Genomic DNA, 22,637 nt, shown 5'->3' with positions numbered 1-22,637 from the left:
AAAAATACATTTGTGAAAATAATTATTATATAATAAAAATAATTTTGGGTTGAGATTAAGATACTTAATTAATTTAATTAAAATTAAAAAATTTAAAATAAAATTAAAGTTTATAATTTTTTTCCAAAAATAAAAATGACAGAATAAATGAGACAAACGAAAATGAAGATATGAATATGATAAGTGAGACGGAGAAAGTATTAAATTTTAATGGTAACTACAATAATATTTAAATCATTTATGGTAAGTATATTAATGTAATACCTTTTTTTTATAGTAATTGTTTATGGTAAGTATAATAATATATGCTAAATCTAATGGTAATAATAACATATTAATTGATTATGGTAAGTATTTTAATATATTAATTTAATATGGTAATTGTTTATAGTAAGTATAATAATATATACTAATTTTTTATGGTAAGTAGAATGCTATATAATGTAGGGAAATAGTTGATACTTGAATCATTATAAGAAGGCTTGTTATTAAAATTATATATTCTATTATCGACACCCCCGATGGGAATTTCACCCAACACATGCACACACGCACCCACCCCCAACCCTCAAGCGAGGGATGTCTCACCGCTTGATCTATAAGGGCTTGACTAATAAATGTGTTTGGTTGTGATTTCAAATCGAATTTTTGTTTTCCGATACGATTTTCAATATATATATTTTATCATCTCACAAAAATCAACATTCAGCATAAAATATTATTTTTTATATTAACAACACAATTTTCTATATATCACATAACAAAAAAAATTCAAATAAAAACATTAAACAAACAAACCCTTGATGTCCTCAGTAAAAGAAGTCCGAGAAACCAAAGAAGTCCGATAAACCAAAGAAGCCGAAAGGTATCATAGTAAATGTTTTTATAGCTTCATGAGTTTGTAGCTGCAATTGTAGATTATTCATATAAATGCTGACATTTTTCTTTCTATTTGATTTAGGTTGATTTGCATTTGTTTTGTTCAAATGCAATCCTCCATTAATAGGTTTTTTGCATCGTTGTCGACAATATATATATATGCACATAGTTTGAGGGACCAATATTGTCTAACCATTTGAGGGAGACGTTTGTATTGGAGCCATTCGCATATAGTTGGATCGACGAATTTGCAGGTTTGTACTTGTTAATATAGTAACAATATATATATTGATGATTATGAATTTGTCATTTTGTCAAAGTGTGTTTGGTATATAAAAATAAAGATTTAGAAATGGAAATTTCTTAAAAACTTCTTTCTCTACACATGTAGAGAGATAAACGAGAATTAAGAACATGAATGCATATTTATTTATTTTTTTAATTATTTAATTTTTACATTTTTATAAAAATGTATTATTTAAATTTAATAAAAATCGTATCTACATAGTGGAACTTTGCAGACCGGTTGATTGTAGAGAACTTCTCCATGAAGTCCGCCAATGAGCAAATTTATCCAATCTGCACCATCATATTTATGACAATTATTTTCCCCACAAACATACCATAAAAAAGTTGGTGAAGGAAAATTACTACTTTTGATCACTGCAGTTTGATACTAGAAGAAAGTCTAATGATTGATGTAAAAATGCAACCACGTGAGAATATAATTTAATCCAAGATTCTGATGGGCAGACCTGATACTTTGAAGCTTTGAGCCATGAAAATTCACTTCTTTCTGCCATGATAGCATGTCATGTAGCAAGTTTGCTCTTCTTTGATTTCAAAGCAGTCAAATTTTGATTAGCAAAATCTGTGGGGATTGGCAAGTTCTTATTCACCATCAAGGCAGCAGACGAAGATGGCAACGAACCACTTCCTTGATTAGCTTTAGCTGAGTTTAGTTGCATAGGGAGACTATGGTCCAGCTACATTTCCAATACTCAACCCAGAATATGATTTTGGGTTATATGGTGGTAATCCATTCAAGGTTCCGTAATGCTTAAACCAAGATGGCCATCTTCATTGTTGCAAATGGAATGAGTTTCGGGGCCACTGTGGCTCGATTTTTCCATCTGTAGATAGTCCTGAGGGAAATCTGATACAGATCATGGCCTAGGATGCAGAAATGACTAAGCTCCTCGTACTCAAATTATGTTGGCTGAAAAAGGCGTTATGATGCACACAACAAGCAAAGAATATTACGACCATCATCGATCAATCTGAGATGTAACGTACAAGGATAAGAATCACTGCCTGGAACAGTGATCTACGAGCCCGGGCTGGATGATGTAGTTAATGGTCTCCCAGAAGTCGCGGAATACTGGAAGCAAGTCATCAAGATCAACGACTATCAGAGTCTCATCCGTGTTCAACACCGTTGCCGACAAGAAAATCCTTCAAGAAAGACACCGGAGACACAAGAGAGACTCCTGCCATTGACGTCTGCTCGTGTCTTCTCCACGACAAGGCCCAGCTGAGCATCTACGATCCTCAGGTGACAGACGAGATCTCTTGATGAAAATGTTCGACTGGAACCATCCCCTCCATCTCCAGCCGATGAGCCCCTCCACGGGTAAGAAAGTCCAACGCGTCTGGGACGCCTACGCCATCTGCATCCTCACCGAGTGGGACGAATTCAAGAAGCTCGATTCCAGAAGATATACGACAATATGCAGAAACCAGCCTTTGTTTTCACTTCCCACACAAGTGGAAGGCATTTTCAGGATGTGGCAGCATTTTCAATTCAGACTTATATTACTTAAAATATAGTATAAATAAATTAAAAGAAATAATAAAAAAAATATTATTGACACTTTTAATAATCTTTACACTATTTGTTAACCGTACCTGCAAAACTTCTTATATAAATTGAGTAATTTGTGGAATCAAAGAATATGGACCTATATACTCCTAAAAATATTGTGAATTTGTTAAATTCAAGCTAAGTGTGTATATTTTCACCAACTTTCAAATTTTATTATTTAAATATTAAAAAAAATATATAATTTTATTTTACAAAATATTATCAATTATTATTTTAATATCAAATTCAAATTAAATTAAAAAAACAAATTAATTGAGAAAATCTACATAAAGAGTGACTTTTGTACTCACGTGCCACACGCGCACACGTGTGTATACACGCAAGTCTTCACTGGTATTGTAGCTACTTTGAGATCCCCGCCTATGTCAGCACCTTCCGCAATGAATATTTGGAACCCTATATTTTCATATAATTACAACTAATCCACAAATAAATATGTAGGTTTGGACCCTCGTGGCCCCCAATTTTTTTTGAACCAAACCAAACTTTGCTGCTACCACCCTTATTTTTTCTTGTCCTATTCTTTCCCTCCTCACTCTTTTCTTCCCTTTGTTTTCCCCCTTCCTCCCTCACTCTTTTCCTTCTTCCTATTTCTTCGACACTCAGTCGTTTCTAGCCCAATCACCAAGGCCGCCATCGCTAACGCTGTTCAGGTTTGAGATTTTTTTCTTTTTGAAGTTAAAAACTGTCTGAAACTGGAACCGATTTCGGTTTCGGTGTGCCGGTTCGAAAACCGGCGGGTGAACAAATCTCTTTCTAAGAATCGTCCATGGCCTATTGCATTCGAATATTGTGTTTTGATGATTTAAAAAAGTTGTATTGTTTCATTCTGTTGAAGTGTATTTATTGAGAGAATTATATTGTGAATTGGAATCGAATGAATGCTTCCCCGATGATAGCTAGAAATCGCAAGTCATATTTAAGTGATTTTGTATTGTTTATTTTGTGAATGCAGAGGGCAAATATGCGTAATTGATAGAATAAGTAAAGAAAAGTTCAGATTTGCACGGTCATGGCCATGACTAACTACACCCTCACCGCAAAATTTAATTAAAGACCAAAAAAATCTAACTACAAAATAATTAAGGCAAAAATTAAATAAAATGGGAGGGGTCACACGTTTCATAAAAAAGAGAACGGCCAGACTGATAGACTCATAGATAGCGCATGAGCAAATCGACAGAGAAGATTTTTCCATTTCACTGTGACTTTATCTTTCTCTTTTTCTTTGTTATTTGATTATGGAGTAGATACTTTTCTGGTTGGAGGGGTGATAATGTTTTTTGTTTTGGATATTCTTAATTTTTTTTATAAAAGTTCTTTTTTATTATCAATATTTGTTTAATTATGAAAATAGTGTTTGTGGTTGTTAGATTGATTGAATATTTTGGTACCGATATTTGAATTAGTTTGATAATCTAAAGTCAATTCAGGTAGGATATCCGTAATTGTATTTGCACTTAAATAGGTGAACTGGGTTGAATAGTTCATTCCCGGGGTTAGACAATCAAATCTAATTGCTCCTCTTAGCTAGTAATTGTTTTGAATTGGATTTTTCTAGATTAGAATGCGATTATGCAATATTTCTTATGGGGGCACCTAGGTTTATTTGCTTAATTAGGGTGGTTAACGATCGTACCTTAATTACTTACACTGTAAGGAAAATTGGTTGTCAGAGCTTGTTGATAACTATAACAAATTTATTGATACTTTAATAAGAACTAACTTTATTGAATTAATGACAAAACACAAGTGTCATAACTGCATCATCCCTTGAGCCAGACATCCCCTTAATAGCTAGTTCTCCCTTAATTTAATTGCTTTGTTATTTTATTTTCATTAGATAATAAAAGAAAATTCCCTTTTTTTATTTACTGCATTAGAACACGAAAAGAGTGAATCACACAATCCCTGTGGAGACGATTCCTTCCCCTGTATTACATTAAATTGTGATAACGGAATATGTGAAATATTTGATTGATCGTGCGAAAGGTCAATTTTTGGCGCCGTTGCCGGGGATTGGCGCTTTGTTTTACTCTTTTGTGTTATTTTCATTTATCCTCCTGTTTATGTCCCGTTTTTCTCGTACAAGTGAATTGATATTTAATCTTGAGATCGAGAAGGTTAAGCGAAAGCTACGAAAGGAAGCCAAGCAACGAAAAGCTGCTCAGGTTGCGAAACTGGCAGAATTTTAAAACCACCTCAAAATCTCTAGCTCTAGCGACTTTGAAAGTGATCAAGAGACTGTTATGACTGAGGATACCCGCACTCTAAGGGAGTTGGCTGCTCCCGACTTGGTGCAGCAGCCCTTATGCATTAACTTTCCAATACTCAATAACACTGTTGCTTTTGAACTGAAATCTGGCTTAATTCATTTATTGCCTTCTTTTCATGGACTTGCAGGTGAAGAACCTCACAAACACTTGCAAGAGTTCGACGTGGTGTACTCCAGCATGAAACCACCAAGTGTTACTGACGAACAGATCAAACTCAGAGCTTTCCCATTCTCACTCAAAGATGCTGCAAAGGATTGACTCTACTATATCCCACCTGGAAGCATCGACACGTGGAACGACATGAAAATAAATTTTTGGAGAAGTACTTTTCAACTTCCAGAGCTGCGATCCTGAGGAAGGAGATATGTGGCATCAAGCAACAATCAGGTGAAACGCTCCATGAATATTGAGAGCGATTCAATAAGCATGTCCACAACATCAAATTCCCCCTAAACTATTGATTCAATACTTTTACGATGGTTTGTCATTGATGGAAAGGAACATGATCAATGTTGCAAGTGGTGGAGCTTTAGTAAATAAGACGCTAGCACAAGCTTGGGATCTTATTGCGAAGATGGCTGAAAACACGCAACAGTTTGGCTCGAGGGATGTTGGACGGTTGAGCGAAAACAGTAACGACCATTCTATCCAATCGATGCAGCAATAACTTCATGTGTTGACGAGCTTTGTTCGCAAGATGGTCGTGGAAAAATCTAACTCGAGTGTCCAAGCTACCCTACAAGTGCAAGCCACCCTACAGATTCATGTCTGACCTCTAAGAAGGCTATGCAGTGGATGTAAACGCTGCAAACTATGGTGTGAATGAACCTCCAGTGTACAACCCGTACTCTAACACCTACAATCCAGGCTGGAGAGATCATCCGAACCTGCGCTATAGAAACACATAGTAGAGTAATGCTCCTCACCCATTCGGAGCTACGCAACAGATACAACAACTTCGTTTCTAAGAGAAACAGCCGCCCCAAGCACCCACAAGCAACTTCAGTCCATCTTTGGAAGACTTGGTGAAGTCTATGGCTACCACTACCTTGCAGTTCCCAACAAGAGACGAAAAAGTTCCAACAAGAGATGAGATCGACCGTTGACAAATTACAAGGTCAGATCAATCAAGTGTCAGAGGAGGTGAGGCAGCTACGTGAAAGAGGAAAGTGGCCTGTGCAGCCTGAGCCAAATCCAGCAAATGTCAGCTCCATCACTATCTGCAGTGATACGATGATTGAATGTTCTTCCCGGCCTAACCCAAAGAATACGAGTGCTATAACCCTTTGTAGCGGAAATGAATTGGAATGTCCACCTCCTATCTCAAAGGAACAGAATGAGGATCATATTGAAATGGGGATTGAGATTGAAAAAGAAACTGAACTTCACGAAAAGGTACCTCCTAACTCTGTTCTTCCTACTGAAGCTAAATCAACTCATTTTCTTGACAGGTTGAAGAAACCACAAAAGGCAAAGAAACGAAAAAAGATGATGGAAATATTCAAGAAGGTGGAACTTAATATCCCGCTCCAGGAGGCTATCAACCAAATCCCCAAGTACACGGAGTTTTTGAAAGAACTGTGCACCAACAAAAGAAGATTGCGAGGGGATGAGTACATTGTAGTGGGTGAGAACGTTTCGGTTGTTTTCAAAAGAAAGATATCACCTAAAACAGGTGATCCAGGTATGTTTTCTATCCCTTGCAAGATTGAAAAAACTGAGATAACTAAGACTATGCTAGATTTAGGAGCTGCTGTTAATGTCATGCCTCGATCAATATACGACTCTTTAAATCTAAGGCCTCTAACATGAATTATTATTCAACTTGCTTATCGAACCAATGTTTATCCTAATAGTATGATAGAAGATGTACTAGTTCAAGTAAATGACTTAATTTTTCCTGTTAATTTTTATATTTTAGATATGCATGATGCACATTGCTTTAATCCATCGCCTTTTTTGTTAGGAAGACCTTTTATGTGCACTTCAGGAATGAAGATAGATGTTAAAAATGGCACACTCAGCTTGGAGTTTGATGGAGAATAATTTCGTTTCAATATTTTAATCCCATCAAATGTTTTGTTGAATTTGAATCGTTATATGTAATTAATTTTGTAGTGCAGGAAACTTATAAAGTTGGTAATGAGAATAAACGAAGAACTGTGTTGACAAAACAGTTAGAGAAAAAACCAACTGGAGAGAGTAAGATTAAAAAAAAGATTGTTAAAAAGTGGAAATGGATTCCCAAGGGATCACCATTACTGGCAGCGAAAAAGTGTCATAAGGAGAATCAAAATTTTAAGTCGAAGCAAAAGTGTGTGGCCAATAGACATCGCTTCAAATCATACCACGAGGGACCTTCACTTGATCCTATAAAGTCGGCACTCGTTGCCGATTTTGATGTTCATAATTGATGCGAGACGAAGTCTAGCTCAAAAATTATAAAGAAAAATGCTTTTTGGGAGAAAACCAAAATCATTTAATTGCTTTATTTAATTCTAATTTTTTTTATTTATTTAATTGCTAATAATACTTTTGATAATATTATTTAATTTTGTGCAGGTCTTTTGAAAAATAATTACTAACTCTTGGCAAAGACGTGTCAATTTTCTTAAATCCAAAAAAGAAAATATAAAAATCAAATCATAATGTTCCATTTAGTCATAATCATATAACACTGCTTAATTCCCTTTACTCCATCCAGTTTTCAGCATGCAAGGTAGGCTTTAGGTCATCCGCATCGAGCGCTCTCCTAGTCCAATTGGGACACATGACATTATATATATATATTATATGTTTTGTTTTTGTAATTTATATTGAATTTATTGTTATATTTAAATTTTATAATATTTTTTTATAATTCATAATATTTTGTATTATATAAAATGATACTAATATTGAATATATTTTATCAATTTAAATTTTAAAATATATAAATACAAATATTATATAATTTTATTTAATAAATCAAAATATTGACAAATAATAATATAATATAATATAATAATTAAATAAATAATTAATACTAAAAATTAAAACTATAATTAAAAAATAATATATACTTCCTCTGTCCTATTTTTTTTGGTACATTCCACAAAAGATGACCATTTTTTATTTTTAGCAAGTTTATCTTTAAAATTTCTAATTTTTTTTATAAAACTAATTAATGATAATGATAAATAAATAAATATTTTTTTTTATTCATTTGTATTATATAAAATTTTATTGTCTTCAAAGTGATATATCTATACATATATTATAATTCTAAAAATATTTAAAATACCAACAACGTTACATATATAAAAAATAATAAAATATTATCATAATTTATCATTAATAACTTAATAATCTACACAATTTGACAAAATGACTCATTTTTCGTGAAAAAGAAGGAAATATAAAATATAAAAATAAAAATTTATTAAAAAATTAGAATAAATATTATTGTTACGAATATAAAAAAATATATTTATTAAAAAAAATGTGTATAAATAATAAAAAATAATGAAGAACGAATATCTCTCCGTTGCGGATGATCTTAGTCATGATCATTCTTAGTCATGACCAATGATCATTACTAAAGACCTGTTGTCGTAGTTGTCACACTGCCCATTCATTGCTTGTACTCAATTTTAACCATAAAATCCCAAAATAAAATAATAAATAAAACGAAAAAAACAAAATCCCTAATCCTTAATCCCTTTCCCCCTCTCCCTCTCTCTCGCCCAGCAGCCGGTTCCTCCCTCCGCCAGAAGACGCCGCGCCGAAGCCCTCCGACCTCCGCTGTTCCTCCTCCTCTTCTTCTTCTTCCTCTTCTCCTTCTTCTTCTTCTTCTCCTCCACCAGTCGTCCTCCGCCAGGCGCCGTCGCCTTCCTCCGCCGATCCAGACGCCGGCGAGCGTCTTCTTCACCGCGACGCCATCGCTCCCCCAGTCCTCCATCAGAAGTCACGACTCCGCCTCCGACAATCTCCGCCGAGCCAGAACAACCTCCAGCACGAACCGCACTCCGCCAAGGCCGTCGCCGATCACCGCATCCACTCCTCTAATTGGGTAATATTTCTTCATCTCTCTGCCCTAATTCTTTCAAGTTTTGGAGATAAGTTATTGAGGCTATGCCATTGCTAGATTTGGAATCGAGATTGAAATTCAGTTCCTATGATAGGTGTTTTATAATCTTAAGGTGCGATGATCATGGATTATTTGTCTTGAGTTAATAAGGTTGATTGATTGCTTGCATAGACGTGCTACTCATTGATTATATTAGAGGTATTGACACTCTGGAATCGAAGAACGCTATTATCTTCTTAAGGATGCTGTAGAAATTGCTTGCCCTTATTTTTCCGCTTGCCCTTACTCTTAATAAATAACAAAAATTTACAATTCAGATCGGAATGAGTCGCCAATTAGCAAATCCCTCCGCTGGCAAGCGGAGGAGGCCTGAAAGTGAACCGCAAGGTCGGGTAGATGCCGAGCGTGTAATCCTGAATTTGATCAAAGATAAGAAGGATTTGGGCATTTGGTTAAGAGACATCAAGCAAGAGTCAAAACTGCCCGATCCTACTGTTAACAAATCGCTCAAGTCATTGATTTCGAAGAACTTGATTAAGGAGGTTGTCAACATTCAAAACAAAGGAAGGAAACACTATATGGCTTTCGAGTTCGAACCTTCTAAGGAAATAACCGGGGGCGACTGGTACGTCAATGGAGTCCTTGACCAAGAACTTATTACTGTGCTTAAAAGGGTGTGCTTACAGTATTTGGAGAGGAAGGTTGTTGCCGATCTGGAGGATGTTCACGATGTGCTGAAGAGGAAAGGCATAGTGAATTTTACGATTAGTAGCCAGCAAGTCGATGAGATACTGAATGCAATGGTTTTGGACAATGATATCGTAGAGGTCAAGAGCACAGGGGTGGGAGATTATCGTTCGATTCCCATTGGTAAAACATGTTACAGAACTGCAAGCGGTGCTGGGGTTGTGAAACCTCTGAAAACGGGTGCATTTGGTTCGATCCCCTGCGGAGCCTGTCCCCGAATTAGTGTGTGCACGCCTGATGGGGTTATCTCCCCAGCTACTTGTGTCTATTATACCAAATGGCTCAACGTTGATTTTTGAAGCTAGATAGATATCTTTTGTGCACTTGCTCTTTGCTATCTTGGATTTGGATTGGAAAGATTTGGTTTGAGGTTTTTAGTTAAATAATGTTTGATGCTATGTTTTTTAAGAGGAAAATATGCTTCTTTATTTTTTTTAGAAAAAAAAAATGCAGGGTTCACATAATAAAATTTTGAAAATTATCGAAGTCGAATATTTTTGTGCATTGTGTGCTAGTGAAACTTGTACAGGAAACACGGCCAAATCATTGAGCAGTCTGTTGTATAGTCGCTTCTCTGCACATTTGAAATGAATTCAAGCTACAACGTACGAATTACAAGGTATATTGCTTTTACTTGAATATATATATGTATGTATATATGTTCGATTTCAGTTGACATGAGAGTAGAATTCTTTGTAGATCGCAATTAATTTGCTGCAGCTATGAATACTCGACTTGGCTTGTATTGTCATTTCTGCTTCACCTTCACATGATGTGTGATTTAGAAAAATTGTTATGAAAAAATTTGTGCTGAATAAAGCGTTTTTCAAAAGCACAGGAAATGTTTGTTCATAAATTAGCTGCATGCGTATTTAGATATAATGAATTGATTGAATAAGATATCCTTGAAATGATATAAGTATACACATCTCACTCATCATTCGCATATATGAAAATCAATTCAAATGTGCCCTCTCCTACTCCCTCAAGTTTTCTTGAGTCTGCTCATTTCTGTAAAATCGATTTTACTGACTTTGTGATATCATCTTTCTTGAATAACAAAGTACTTTTCGGAATCAATCTGTTTTGATGATTAGTTTTGATTTCCCGTGCTAGAAAAGCACCACAGCAGAACTCTAGTGGCGAATGCATATTTTTCCCTATTTATTCTTGTTGGCAACATACATGGATATGCTACTTTATTTTATTTTATTTTTTTGTTTTTTATTGTTTTGATGACGACTTGGATATGCTACTTGATCCTATAGTAACTGGTTCGAGATTTTTCCCTTCGCACTCATTCAGGCCTGTTTAGTTATATGTGCTAATTTGAAGTTGGAATTCATTCTTCAGAATGTTTTACTATTCCAGGAAAGAAAAATAAAGTGTGTAGACTTGTAAAATCATTGTACGGACTTAAACAATTTCCAAATAAATAGCATGAGAAATTTAATCATACAGTGATGAATAATGATTAAGTGTATATATATGTAAAGACCACTGAGTCAGGTTATGTAATTATATGTCTTTACGTAGACAATATACTTATTGTGGGTAGCAATGATAAAATCATTAAATTTACCAAAGACATGTAAAATTCTAAATTTGACATGAAATATATGGGTCTCGTTGATGTGCTTTTAGAAATCTATATCAAAAGAACCACAGATGGCCTGATACTAAGTCAAACTCATTATGTAGACAAAATCTTTTCAAAATTTAACAAGGATGACATAGGAATAACGAGAACCCCGCTATACACAAGTATCAATTTATCCGAGAACCATGGAGAGAACATATCTTAAATTGAGTACATTTGAATAATTAGAAGCTTGATATACCTGATGAGTTAGTTTACATTTTCACATGTGAATTTATAAATTATTAAAATAATTAATAAATCCTGTAATAAAAAATAAAAATAATTTTACAGGTTCTCTGTGTGTTGTTACTTCATAATGCTGGGCTGAAATCAAAAGATAATAATGCTCGAACAATGGCCATTGAACTTCTTGGTACTATCGCTGCAAGGTTGAAACATGATTCTGTCATCTGCAGGGAGGAAACATTTTGGATTGTAAAGGAGTTGATGAATGATGACAGTGCTGATTCTAGTTCTCCAAGAGACACATGTTCTCTTTGTTCTGAGTCAGTTTCCGGAAGGTCTACTTTTGCTTGTCAAAGTTGTGATAGACAATTTCATGTTGATTGTATCGGGGGAAGAGAGCATGATACTACTCACAACTTTGATTGTCAACTTTGCTTATGTGAGAAACAGCTTCTTGTTTGGAAAACATATTCTGTATCCCAGAATCAGGATGACAAGAAATCTAATCACAATCGTTTGGGGAAGTCTTCTCGAACTAGAATCACAGTCTCAAAAGAAGAGATTATCCAACAAATGCTCCTAAATTATTTGCAGGATGCAGGGTCTGGAGATGAACTACACCTCTTTATACGATGGTTCATCCCTGCATTGGAATTGCATTTAGTATGGGTATATTTATTGGTCATTATGTTGAGATAATTATTAATTTGCAGTTTTATCTTTGCCTTTGGCATAAAGATGACCCTGCCGCCGAACAGAAGTTCCCTTATTTACTTGAGAGGTTGAAATCCAGAGCAACTGTTCCTGATTCTCATGTGGACTCATCTTTCATGTCAAGGGATTCCATGAAAAGAATTACTTTGGCATTGGCACAGAATAGTTCGTTTGCCAGAGGGTTTGACAAGATTCTTCAAGTTCTACTCGTAGGTGAATTGTTGATACCCATAATTTTGGAAGCATGGATACTTATCTAGAGTTTTCATTTTGGCATCACAGGCAAGTCTGCGGGAGAACTCGCCGGGGATCCGTGCTAAGGCTTTGCGAGCGGTATGTCATGACCATCATGTATCTGCAACTGTTGACCTTTCTTTTTTGTCACTTTTCTATTTTATTTTATTTGTTTTTCTGGATTTGGGAGACACTTTCTTTTTTTAATGCTGACTTAACTATGTTATGTATGTTACTACAAAATGATTATAGGTTAGCTTTATAGTAGAAGCAGATCCAGAGGTATTGGGTGACAAGCATGTCCAAGCAGCTGTTGAAGGGAGGTTTTGTGACTCTGCTATATCAGTTAGAGAAGCAGCGCTAGAGCTTGTTGGTCGTCATATTGCTTCTTATCCTGATGTTGGTCTAAAGGTACTGTTCATTTTTATGTTTTGCACTTATGGTGTCTGTTTTGACTTTCATTTCTCTTTTGGCCTTCCATAGTATTTTGAGAAGGTAGCAGAGAGAACAAAAGATACTGGAGTAAGTGTGCGGAAACGTGCCATTAAGATTATTAGAGATATGTGCACTTCTAGTGCCGACTTTTCACATTATACAACTGCTTGTGTTGAGATAATTTCTCGTATCAATGATGAAGAGTCAAGCCTACAGGTACTCCATTTGTTTAAATTTGACAGGGAAGTTTATTTTGCCTTTGAGCCTTACTTCTGAAGTTCTTTAATACCATCTTTGTTTTCTGGTTTAAACCTATTATTATGTATATTAATCAGATAATGGCACCAGAAGATTTGATCATGTAATATTTGGAAATCTATTTACATCCAATTAACTAGCCCCTGCTACCATGACTTACTCTGGAAAGCAATTTTCCTTTTTGTTTTTGAACAGTGGCATCTATAATCTAATTTAGATAGCACTGTGTATTCTTGGGTTCATATGTTTGATTATTTTTCCTGTTTGCTGAACCAAGGTAATGCCATTAAAGGGTTGTGTATCTCTGCACAAACTTTATTTTCGGTCTAGGAGTTTGATTTGGTTTGGTGATCAGAAAAGATAAAGTTACAGTTCATCGATGCATTACAATCCTTTGATAATTCCAAACTTCTTTTTACAATATTGTAAAATTGTATTAAGTCCCTTGTTCCTTATGTACTGTTACAGGATCTGGTTTGTAGGACATTTTATGAGTTCTGGTTTGAGGAGTCTGGCACACCGGGCCATCTCTTTAAAGATGGTAGTTGTGTTCCATTGGAAATTGCTAAGAAGACGGAACAGGTTGTTGAGGTTTTGAGTAGATTGCCAAATCACCAACCTCTTGCAGTTGTCATTAAACGAACCTTAGCCCTTGATTTTTTACCACAAGCAGCTAAAGCTGCAGGGATAAATCCTGTATTACTAGCTTCAGTTCGCAAGCGCTGTGAGCTTATGTGCCAGTGTCTGCTGGAGAACATATTGCAGGTATCTCTGGGAATCAGGCAGTAAGCTTTATCCTCTTGTTCATTGCACCTGCATTTCATATTGCTATTTGTGCATTAAGAAGTAGGTATCTAGTATCATGCACTCTAAAATAGTTTGATCTTTGTAACTATGCAAGCAAAGACTTAGGCTACTGCCTAGAACTTAAATTGGATTGCACCTCAGGAGTGATTCCTTATATCCTGGCACCGAGATTTCTAATATTTCATTCCCCAACCTATTTTATAGGCACCATAAAGTTCATTCTTACTATAGAACTAGTTATGGCCATGCATCTTGTTAGGTGTATGTGAAAATGTTAAATATTTTTAGGTGTATGGGATATGTGTAGAATATTTAAGAACGTGATAGTTCCTAGAAACACTGTAAATAGTAGGACATTACCTAGCATTTAAAGGGAGTTCTAGACTATTCCTTTGTGATGTATATATATGCGTAATGCAATATGCAGAAGTCTGTGGTCAAGAAATAAAGAAATATCAGTTTTGTTTTGTGTTTATTCACACATCTAGAAATATATGATTCACATTCCAACTAAAAATCATTTGATAGATTATACAATTGGCACATTTTCATGGATTTGCTATCAAGATAGATTGTTATAATTTTATCTACTTATTACTTTACCATACACACTAGAAACACTACACAGACATTGCTGTGTGAATAATGTTGCACAATTATTTTAGCATAACATGGTGGGAGGACCATGTTCAAATCCATTGTTACCCATTAGTAGAAAAATGTGTCATGTCCAAGGTTTTGTGGACGTAACTTGCTGAGTGAGGGGGTCTTGAAGGATTTAAAACTAAAATAATACCCCTCCCTAGCTTAAGCTGTTGTGTGTTGATTATTTAACAGTTATATTGTTGTGTTCTCCAGGTTACTGAAAGGAATGTCGATGATGGAAAGGGGCATATGCTCCCATACATTCTGTTGTTGCATGCCTTCTGTCTTGTGGATCCTACATTATGCATACCAGCTTCCGATCCTTCACGCTTTGTAATCACGCTGCAGCCGTATCTTAAGAGTCAGGTTAACATTTCAACTTTTATGTATCATAGCCACTACAGTCAAGTGAATCACCTATCCTCAGTAGTTTTCTATAAAGATTTGGATGCACCGTGTATGCATCAAGAAGTCTCTTATTCTGTTTGTTCTAATTACTTGCTTTTGTACAATCTGTTATGGTCGCGTCCGATGGTCATTGTGCATTCAGCATTTTATGTTTATATGTATGTAAAGAGGAATTGGCTTGTTTTGACATTGTAGATGCTTGTGTTGAGTCCAAACTTCCTGTTGTTTACTATATACTAATTTGCTTCCTAGGGGAATCCTTCTATATGCGATCCAGTGATGTTCTGAAGAGATGCTCTTTTAAACCACTATGAGAGTGCACGTCTTGTATATTATTTAATATAACCTCTGCAAAGTGTGGCAGGGATCTACTTTACTACTTCAGATTGTCTTAAAACTTTTTATTGTGCTCAGCATCTGGAATGAATGCTGTTTAGTAATACCGAAGGATTGTGAGTGGTTTCTAACTCAAGCAGGAATTCAGTACTCACAGTATCTACTGCCTAGATATGAATTATTTCCAATAAATATTCTTGACGGTGGACATTACAATAAAATTCTTTTATAGTTTGTCGTTCGACATTTCTTAGATGTTGGTGTATGTTTTCTTTCTTTTAATGTACTGGGTTTCAGTTTAAGCTTGAATGGTTAGTGAGTACTTTCCATTCAAACTTAAGGCAAGGTCTGAATAAGCACCACATTTGATGGTTAGTTTAACCTTTGTTTTTTTTTTTTTTTTGGTTACCAATGCAATGATGTATATATATGTATGTGTTTCCAGCAAGTAGGTACCTGCACTTTGCTGTACTCTGAGAATTTTAAAAGAAATGTTGATAAATATATACTTATAATAATAACTTAGTGTCATCTGGTACAAAGAATAAAATTGCAGTGGAGAATGGAATTGGAGAGAAAGGGAATTGAAGAGAGAATGATAATTAATTCTCTTGATTGGTAGAATAGAGAATTATATAAAAAAAATAAATGGATCGGACAAGAATAACAAAAGAGGCTTTTAGCTAGTGAGAATCATGAAAAAATATTTATGTTGAATTTTTTTAAATAAAAAAATTATAAATCATATACAAAGTTTTGTAAGATCATATTTTAGTATAAATTTTTGTTAAAAATTAAATACTTGAATGATAAATTAAAAATAATTTTGTAAAAATAAAATAATATAATATAAATAATTATAAAAGTTAAATAGTACAAAAGAATTTAAAAAATAAAAATATATATATTGGAACATAATTTCTTTGAATATGGGAGAGAAATTGAAATAATTTATTTCTCAACCTCTATTTCTCTTACTCAAACAAAACAAACAAGATAAATAGAAGTTTGATTAGAAAATAAAACTAAAAATATTATACTAGTATATTATTAATAATAATATATTAAATATTATTAGTTATTTATTTTTATATATATTTTAATCCAGTGAATCCTTCTCATTCTTAAGCTCAATTCTCTGCTTATCGTCGGTTAACAAGCAAGCAAATGATCTCCCCACCACTTTCCTTTTTCCAAATACACTTGTACGCTTATCAGCCCTGCTTTTGGTTGAAATAAATGCAAACTGACAGTATGAGGTACAAATGTTAACCGCCATTAGCAGATTGGGGGTGGAAACCCTAATTTTCGGAATTGGATTTTATCAAATTTATCCTATCCGCTATCGCATTGCTCGTCGATGCTTTGTTCTCCGCCATAGGTTTCTCTACTGTTACGAAATGACAATTTTGCCCAAATTGATTTTGCACGAATATAACTATCTTCTTCTTCAAATAATTAGGGCAGATAAGCAAAGAAACACTTACAGTGATCCGCCATGTCGAAGGTTGAGAGGCCGGCGTCGGCGTACCGAATCATGATGGCCTCTACGGCGTCGTTTCGGTCGATTCTGCCCCATCCGCCGCTGGTCTGCCACATTCCGTTGAGCACTCTGCATATCTCCAGCGAATCGCTCCCATTCCTCACCACTGCCTTCTTCTTCTCTGCCAACTCAACCGCCGTCTCACAGCACCGGACCACTCCGTGGGGAAGAATGGGAGAAATTGTGCAGGAAGTGGTTCACTGCTAAAGCAGTAGCTGCCATTCGTTGGTTGAAAATTGAAATTGGGAGCGGAAATGGATATGCTACGGGATTAATAGTACTAAACAAACAATTCTTAGAATTGTGATTTTTATTGAAAATTGAAATTGGGAGCGGAAATCGTTGGATTTGTGATTTTTTTTTAAATAATTTGAAATTTTGCAATATGCTATTAGAATATTTTTTTTATTGAATTTAATATTCTACCAATAAAACAAGTTAGACTATGCCAAATATATAATATTATTATAACATTTTGATATTTTTCTCGGATTCTGAAACTTGAACTATTGAAAGTTTTAAAATTGCGGGTATTGATTTATGGGCATCAATGTCATACTCTGTTGAAGATGCTCATTTCTTGTGGTATATTAATATGTTGGTCAATTTCTTTTTAGTAATTTCGTATGCAGTTCATATATTCGGTAAATCCCTTGTTGATTCCTTTTGACTTAGATTTCATATACTACGATTTCAACAAACTCATGTGGAATATGGTGTGGATTATTATTATGTACTATCAATTCATAACATATATTTATGTTGTGCTAATATACACTTTGAGCTAAAATTAGTAATATGACTAATATTATATGTTGTTAGTTCATACAATAGTGTTTATATTAATAAACATATGTGTATTTTTTGTAGTTTGGATTATGAATATTAAATTTAAATTTAAATAGTTGTTTGATACAGTAAAAATTGATATTGATGTAATATTTTAAATGTAAAATTAATTTTTCATATAATATAAAAATTAATTTTTCATTTAATATTTTAGTCAAAAAATTGGATGAACAGTAATAATTCTCCAAACAACACACTTTACCTTCTCAATAAATACCGTAAGTGAATTGATTTTTTTTTTTCCCTTACTACATTCAAACAAAGTATCCACATCCTCCCTGCACACATACATATATAGTAGAGGTAATTGTGTTGGGTTATTGGTTATGAGAAATCAATATAGTATTGATTTTTCGAGTCAAACACATCATAACAATGCAGACAATACATTGTTTCAATTAGAGGAATACATGATATATTAGTTGAAATTATGTGCTGATTGGTCTATATATATATATATATATGATGTATTGTACAATCATATTTTATGTTGAAATCAACTATGTATTGTATTATTAATTATCATATGTTATGTTGCATTTATATTATAATTGATATAAATAATGTAAAACTTTTTCTTATTAAATCAGAGTGGTAACGAGAACATATCTTCTATATGTACTATATAATAGTATTCCTTGCATTTACTTTTCTTATTATGTTTTTTATTATATTTTTTTCAATTTCTTTTATAATTGGACTTATTATCTATATTCAAAATATATAGGTTCTACATAAAAGACATGCAATAAGTTATGATTATTCTTTTTGTAATATTGATGTTAAAATAACACATTAAACATATGAAAGATAGATGATATCCTTTTTCAACGAATCATTCTCGATTATATTTCTCTTAAGGTGAGAAAATATTTTGTACAAGTTATTTTTAATTATATTTTATTCAAAGTATTCCATTTGAAATGCTATATAGTGTATAGTGAAAATATACTCAATAATAATTTTAAAATATTAAAAAACATATTAAAAAAATTGGGTTATATATTTAAGAATGTAGAATATTTTAGATTTCTCTTAACGTAAGAAAATATTTTGTAACAAGTTATTTTTAATTATATTTTATTCAAAGTATTCCATTTGAAATGCTATATAGTATATATAGTGAAAATAAACTCAATAATAATTTTAAAATATTAAAAAACATATTAAAACAATTCGGTAATATATTTAAGAAAGGAAAATATTTTAGATGCTCACATGACCTCTCTTTAATTTGTACCACAATTCAAATTAACTTTTCAAACACCAAATATTCAGAATATGAGATAATATCTAAAGAATAATTGATGAAATTTATAACTCTTATTGAATCTTGATTCTTATCACTAATAGCAATAGAACATAATTTATAAATCAAATACATTTATACCTTTAGAAAGAATATTAAATAATTATGTCCAATGATTTTAAAATTCTAAAACGTTATTTTGGTATTTTTTTTTATAAATATAGAAAATAGAAAAACTACAAAAAAAATATCTTATAGGACAATATCTCTAGTGATTTACATTAATGCGATATAGGTAACAATTGTTGGAATTTATCATGACTTAAAACCCTTAGTCAAAATCTATCATTTTGAAATAGTTGAGATGATGAAGCAAATAAAGCAAACCAAATTTCATAATCGTAATAAAATTTGGATCTACGAAATAATTGAGGGTATTGTATTCTTCAAACCTATAATGCAACACCCCCTGAAAAAACCTAATAAATTATGTCATTATTTCAACGATGAGATATAAAAAATAATGGTATTACGTCTAGACTTGAGATCACAATCATAATATATTATACTTTATTATTTATTCAAATATTTTAGTTATTCAGTTTTAGATTAGGTTTAGTTGTTTTAGATTTGATTTTATCCATTAGCTTATATTGTTATGATTTGAGTTTATCGAGTTTGTATGTCATGCCTATTTATAGATTTCCATTTTTATTGTGAATAATAATGTTACTTTTGACGACTATACAAAATTTCTTCCAATATGGTATATGAGCCTATTTTTCTTCGAGAATAAACACAACTTAAAAATTTAAGTTTCTCCGGTACATTCAATTTGGAAGATACCTAGATGTTTCCCAAATTTTGAAACTATACCTATAATTGTTAGTCTTTCTATTTATGGTTTTGATTCTATGTTGAGTTTTGATTTTGTCTACTTTTGAACTATGTATGCGTATCTGTTTGCGATTTGTCTGCCACGTTTCTCTAGAGCCATATTTTTTTACTGTGTTGAGAGTTTCGTTATTTCCGACTATAGTGAGAATCTCGATATTTCCAACACCAGTGAGAATCACATTGTTTCCAACTCTATTGAGAGTCCCATTGTTTCTAACCCCAGTGAGAGTTCTATTGTTTACGACTCCACTGAGAGTCTCGTTATTTTCGACTCTAATTCAGTCGAGAGCATTGCTTTTGATTATGACACCGTAGACGATTGTGGCTGCATCATCTTCGATGTCTCTTTGATTCTCGGAGAAGTGGTCCTCCAGAAGGTCATTGATTCTGTATCTACTCACTGTACGTCGCTTGAATAGAGCTTGTAGCCATCCATCGCAATTTATGATTTTTTTCTCAGGATTAATGGGCTTGTTCTCTTTAACATAATCGTTGACAATGGTAGCCACGTCATGCTATGACAATTTCTTATCGGTATTTTTACCAATTGTTGTAAGGAACTTGAGAAGTATTTTCAAAGCCCATTCAATAAACTATATTTTACATGATTTTACAGCTGCTTTCGCGGCAATCCAATTCTCAAATTTATTCCATTCTATGTTGTTTCTTCTCAAGCTCCGAATCATCATCATCGCCGTCAAAGTTAGTTGCCACAGCTTCAATAGAGTCATCCGAAACATTTCCAGATCGACGATTCTTTTTTACCTTGACCCCGCTTGGTGCGGAATAAACATCATTTGCATCAAATCATTCTTCCGTTTTAACAATATCGTAATATTCCTTGTGTAAACCCTCGTACGTCTCCCGGTCACTGAAATCAACACTTTTCCCACCAAAGTCGACATCATGATTGTCTTCAATAAGCAAAACAAGACTTAAGCATAGAGTGCAAAATTCATATTTCCCTTTAACTTTCGAAAAATCTGAACAAGATGACAACAATGGCACATAGAATTTGAGCGGGTTTAACAATGAAAGGCAACAACTTAGCTGCACTTGGAGCAAGTATACCAATCGCATGCCCAGTGTTATTCACTTTCCAAAAATGGATCATCTTTACTCACACATTTTGGATAACATTAAATTATATAAACTATTATAATTTTCTTAATTTTCATCATATATTGCTATTGTATGTTTATATCACTATTTAATAATACTTAGAAATTATAATACGAAATTTTTACGTATGTATGTTTATAATTTAAAATGTATTGCATAGTTCAGAATACAACGTTTTTCGTATTTGGTTTGATATATCTCAATATTTAATTCCATCATAATTAAAATAACGGCGTCCCCTCCCCTCCGTCCCCCGAGCCGGAAGCCGGACATGCCCCGTGGTGCCCGACGCCCGGTGGGGCAACAAGCTCGCTGCACGGCGCATGCCCTTCTCCGGCTCAGGCGCCATCGTGCGGCCCATCGTCCAACATACAGTCGCCAAATGGGGGTGATCCGGCACGCCCACATCGGCCGCGCCCCCCGACCGACCGCCCATCCGCCCCGGAGCCGGAAGCCGGCAACGCCCCGTGGTGGGCCAACCCGATGTCCAGTGGGGCATCAAGCTCGCTGCACGGCGCATGCCGTCCCCCGGCTCGGTCCCATCGTGCGGTCCGTCGTCCAACATACTGTCGCCGAATGGGAGCAATCCGGCACGCTCACATCGGCCGTGCCCCCCGACCGACCGCCCATCGGCCCCCGAGTCAGAAATCGGAAACGCCCCATGGTGCGCCAGTCCAACGCCCGGTGGGGCATTAAGCTCGCTGCACGGCGCATGCCGTCCCCCGACTCGGGCGCCATCGTGCGGCCCGTCGTCCAACATACCGTCGCCGACAACCCTAGCCGCCCCCGTCGTCGGAGGCAGATTGAGGTGCGCCCGGCCGTGTGCCGGGCGAGGGAGCGATCGCCACGCCGATCCGTGCCTGCTGGTGTCACGTCCAACCTATGCACGTCCATCCGTGCCTAAGGGAGAGAAATCCTCCCCTTGCCCCTCCAAGAAACCCTCCCCCCTAAAGATACATTTAGATCAAAATCCCACGTGACCCCAGAAGATACTCAAAAGCTGAGGAAGCATACCAGGCCACCGTGTACCTCGTGCAGGCCATAGTGCCGCCCAGTCTCGGCCACAGCGGCCGAGCAGTGGCACACGATGGCCGAGCGGTGGCAAACAGTGCCGCCCAGTCTAGGCCACAGTGGCCGAGCTGTGGCACACGATGGCCGAGCCGTGGCACACGGTGCCTGCCCAGCCCCGACTACAGCGCCACACGCTGTCTGGCAACGTCTAGGCCGCCCTGACACGTCCCGCCACACGATGGCCGCCCAGTCTAGGCCATATTGGCGGAGCATTGGCAGACGGTGGCCGCCCAGTCTAGGCAACATTGGCGGAGCAGTGGCAGACGGTTGCCGCCCTGGGTAGGCGACATTGGCGGAGCAATGGCTGGCAGTGGCTGGCTAGTCTAGGCCACTGTCGGCCACTTAGGTGGAGAAGTGGCAGAGGGTTGCCGCCCAGTCTACGCAA

General features: G+C 35.3%; 3 protein-coding genes across 8 annotated transcripts; all 3 read left to right on the top strand.

Annotated features, from left to right (window-relative positions):
* The first annotated feature begins 3,250 nt into the window (after nt 1–3,250).
* On the top strand, nt 3,251–7,490 carry LOC127251921 (uncharacterized). 6 transcript variants are annotated; one of them, XM_051275873.1, is made up of 4 exons: nt 3,251–3,417; nt 4,888–5,061; nt 5,168–6,724; nt 7,159–7,490. In XM_051275873.1, the coding sequence occupies exons 3-4, from the start codon at nt 6,130–6,132 to the stop codon at nt 7,452–7,454; spliced, it is 891 nt and encodes a 296-aa protein (XP_051131830.1). In that variant the 5' UTR covers nt 3,251–3,417; nt 4,888–5,061; nt 5,168–6,129; the 3' UTR covers nt 7,455–7,490. The 6 variants fall into 6 exon arrangements, with proteins under 6 accessions (XP_051131830.1, XP_051131838.1, XP_051131847.1 ...); XM_051275881.1 differs by having other exon boundaries at nt 4,857–5,061; XM_051275890.1 differs by lacking the exon at nt 4,888–5,061.
* A 1,198-nt stretch (nt 7,491–8,688) lies between these two features.
* Nucleotides 8,689–10,342, top strand: LOC127251911 (uncharacterized). Its single transcript, XM_051275864.1, has 2 exons — nt 8,689–9,091; nt 9,427–10,342. The coding sequence occupies exon 2, from the start codon at nt 9,433–9,435 to the stop codon at nt 10,153–10,155; it is 723 nt and encodes a 240-aa protein (XP_051131821.1). The 5' UTR covers nt 8,689–9,091; nt 9,427–9,432; the 3' UTR covers nt 10,156–10,342.
* Nucleotides 10,343–11,105: 763 nt separating this feature from the next.
* On the top strand, nt 11,106–15,457 carry LOC127252710 (sister chromatid cohesion protein SCC2-like). The gene is made up of 8 exons (XM_051277010.1): nt 11,106–11,165; nt 11,790–12,329; nt 12,398–12,607; nt 12,681–12,731; nt 12,885–13,043; nt 13,116–13,283; nt 13,794–14,090; nt 14,991–15,457. Exons 1-8 carry the CDS (start codon nt 11,106–11,108, stop codon nt 15,378–15,380), a joined length of 1,875 nt encoding a protein of 624 aa, XP_051132967.1. The 3' UTR covers nt 15,381–15,457.
* Nucleotides 15,458–22,637: the final 7,180 nt, after the last annotated feature.

The sequence above is a fragment of the Andrographis paniculata genome, unplaced genomic scaffold (assembly GCF_009805555.1).
Source record: "Andrographis paniculata isolate CXL003 unplaced genomic scaffold, ASM980555v1 Contig12END, whole genome shotgun sequence".
Taxonomy (NCBI): Eukaryota; Viridiplantae; Streptophyta; class Magnoliopsida; order Lamiales; family Acanthaceae; genus Andrographis; species Andrographis paniculata.
This window is presented reverse-complemented; position numbering and strand designations above follow the sequence as displayed.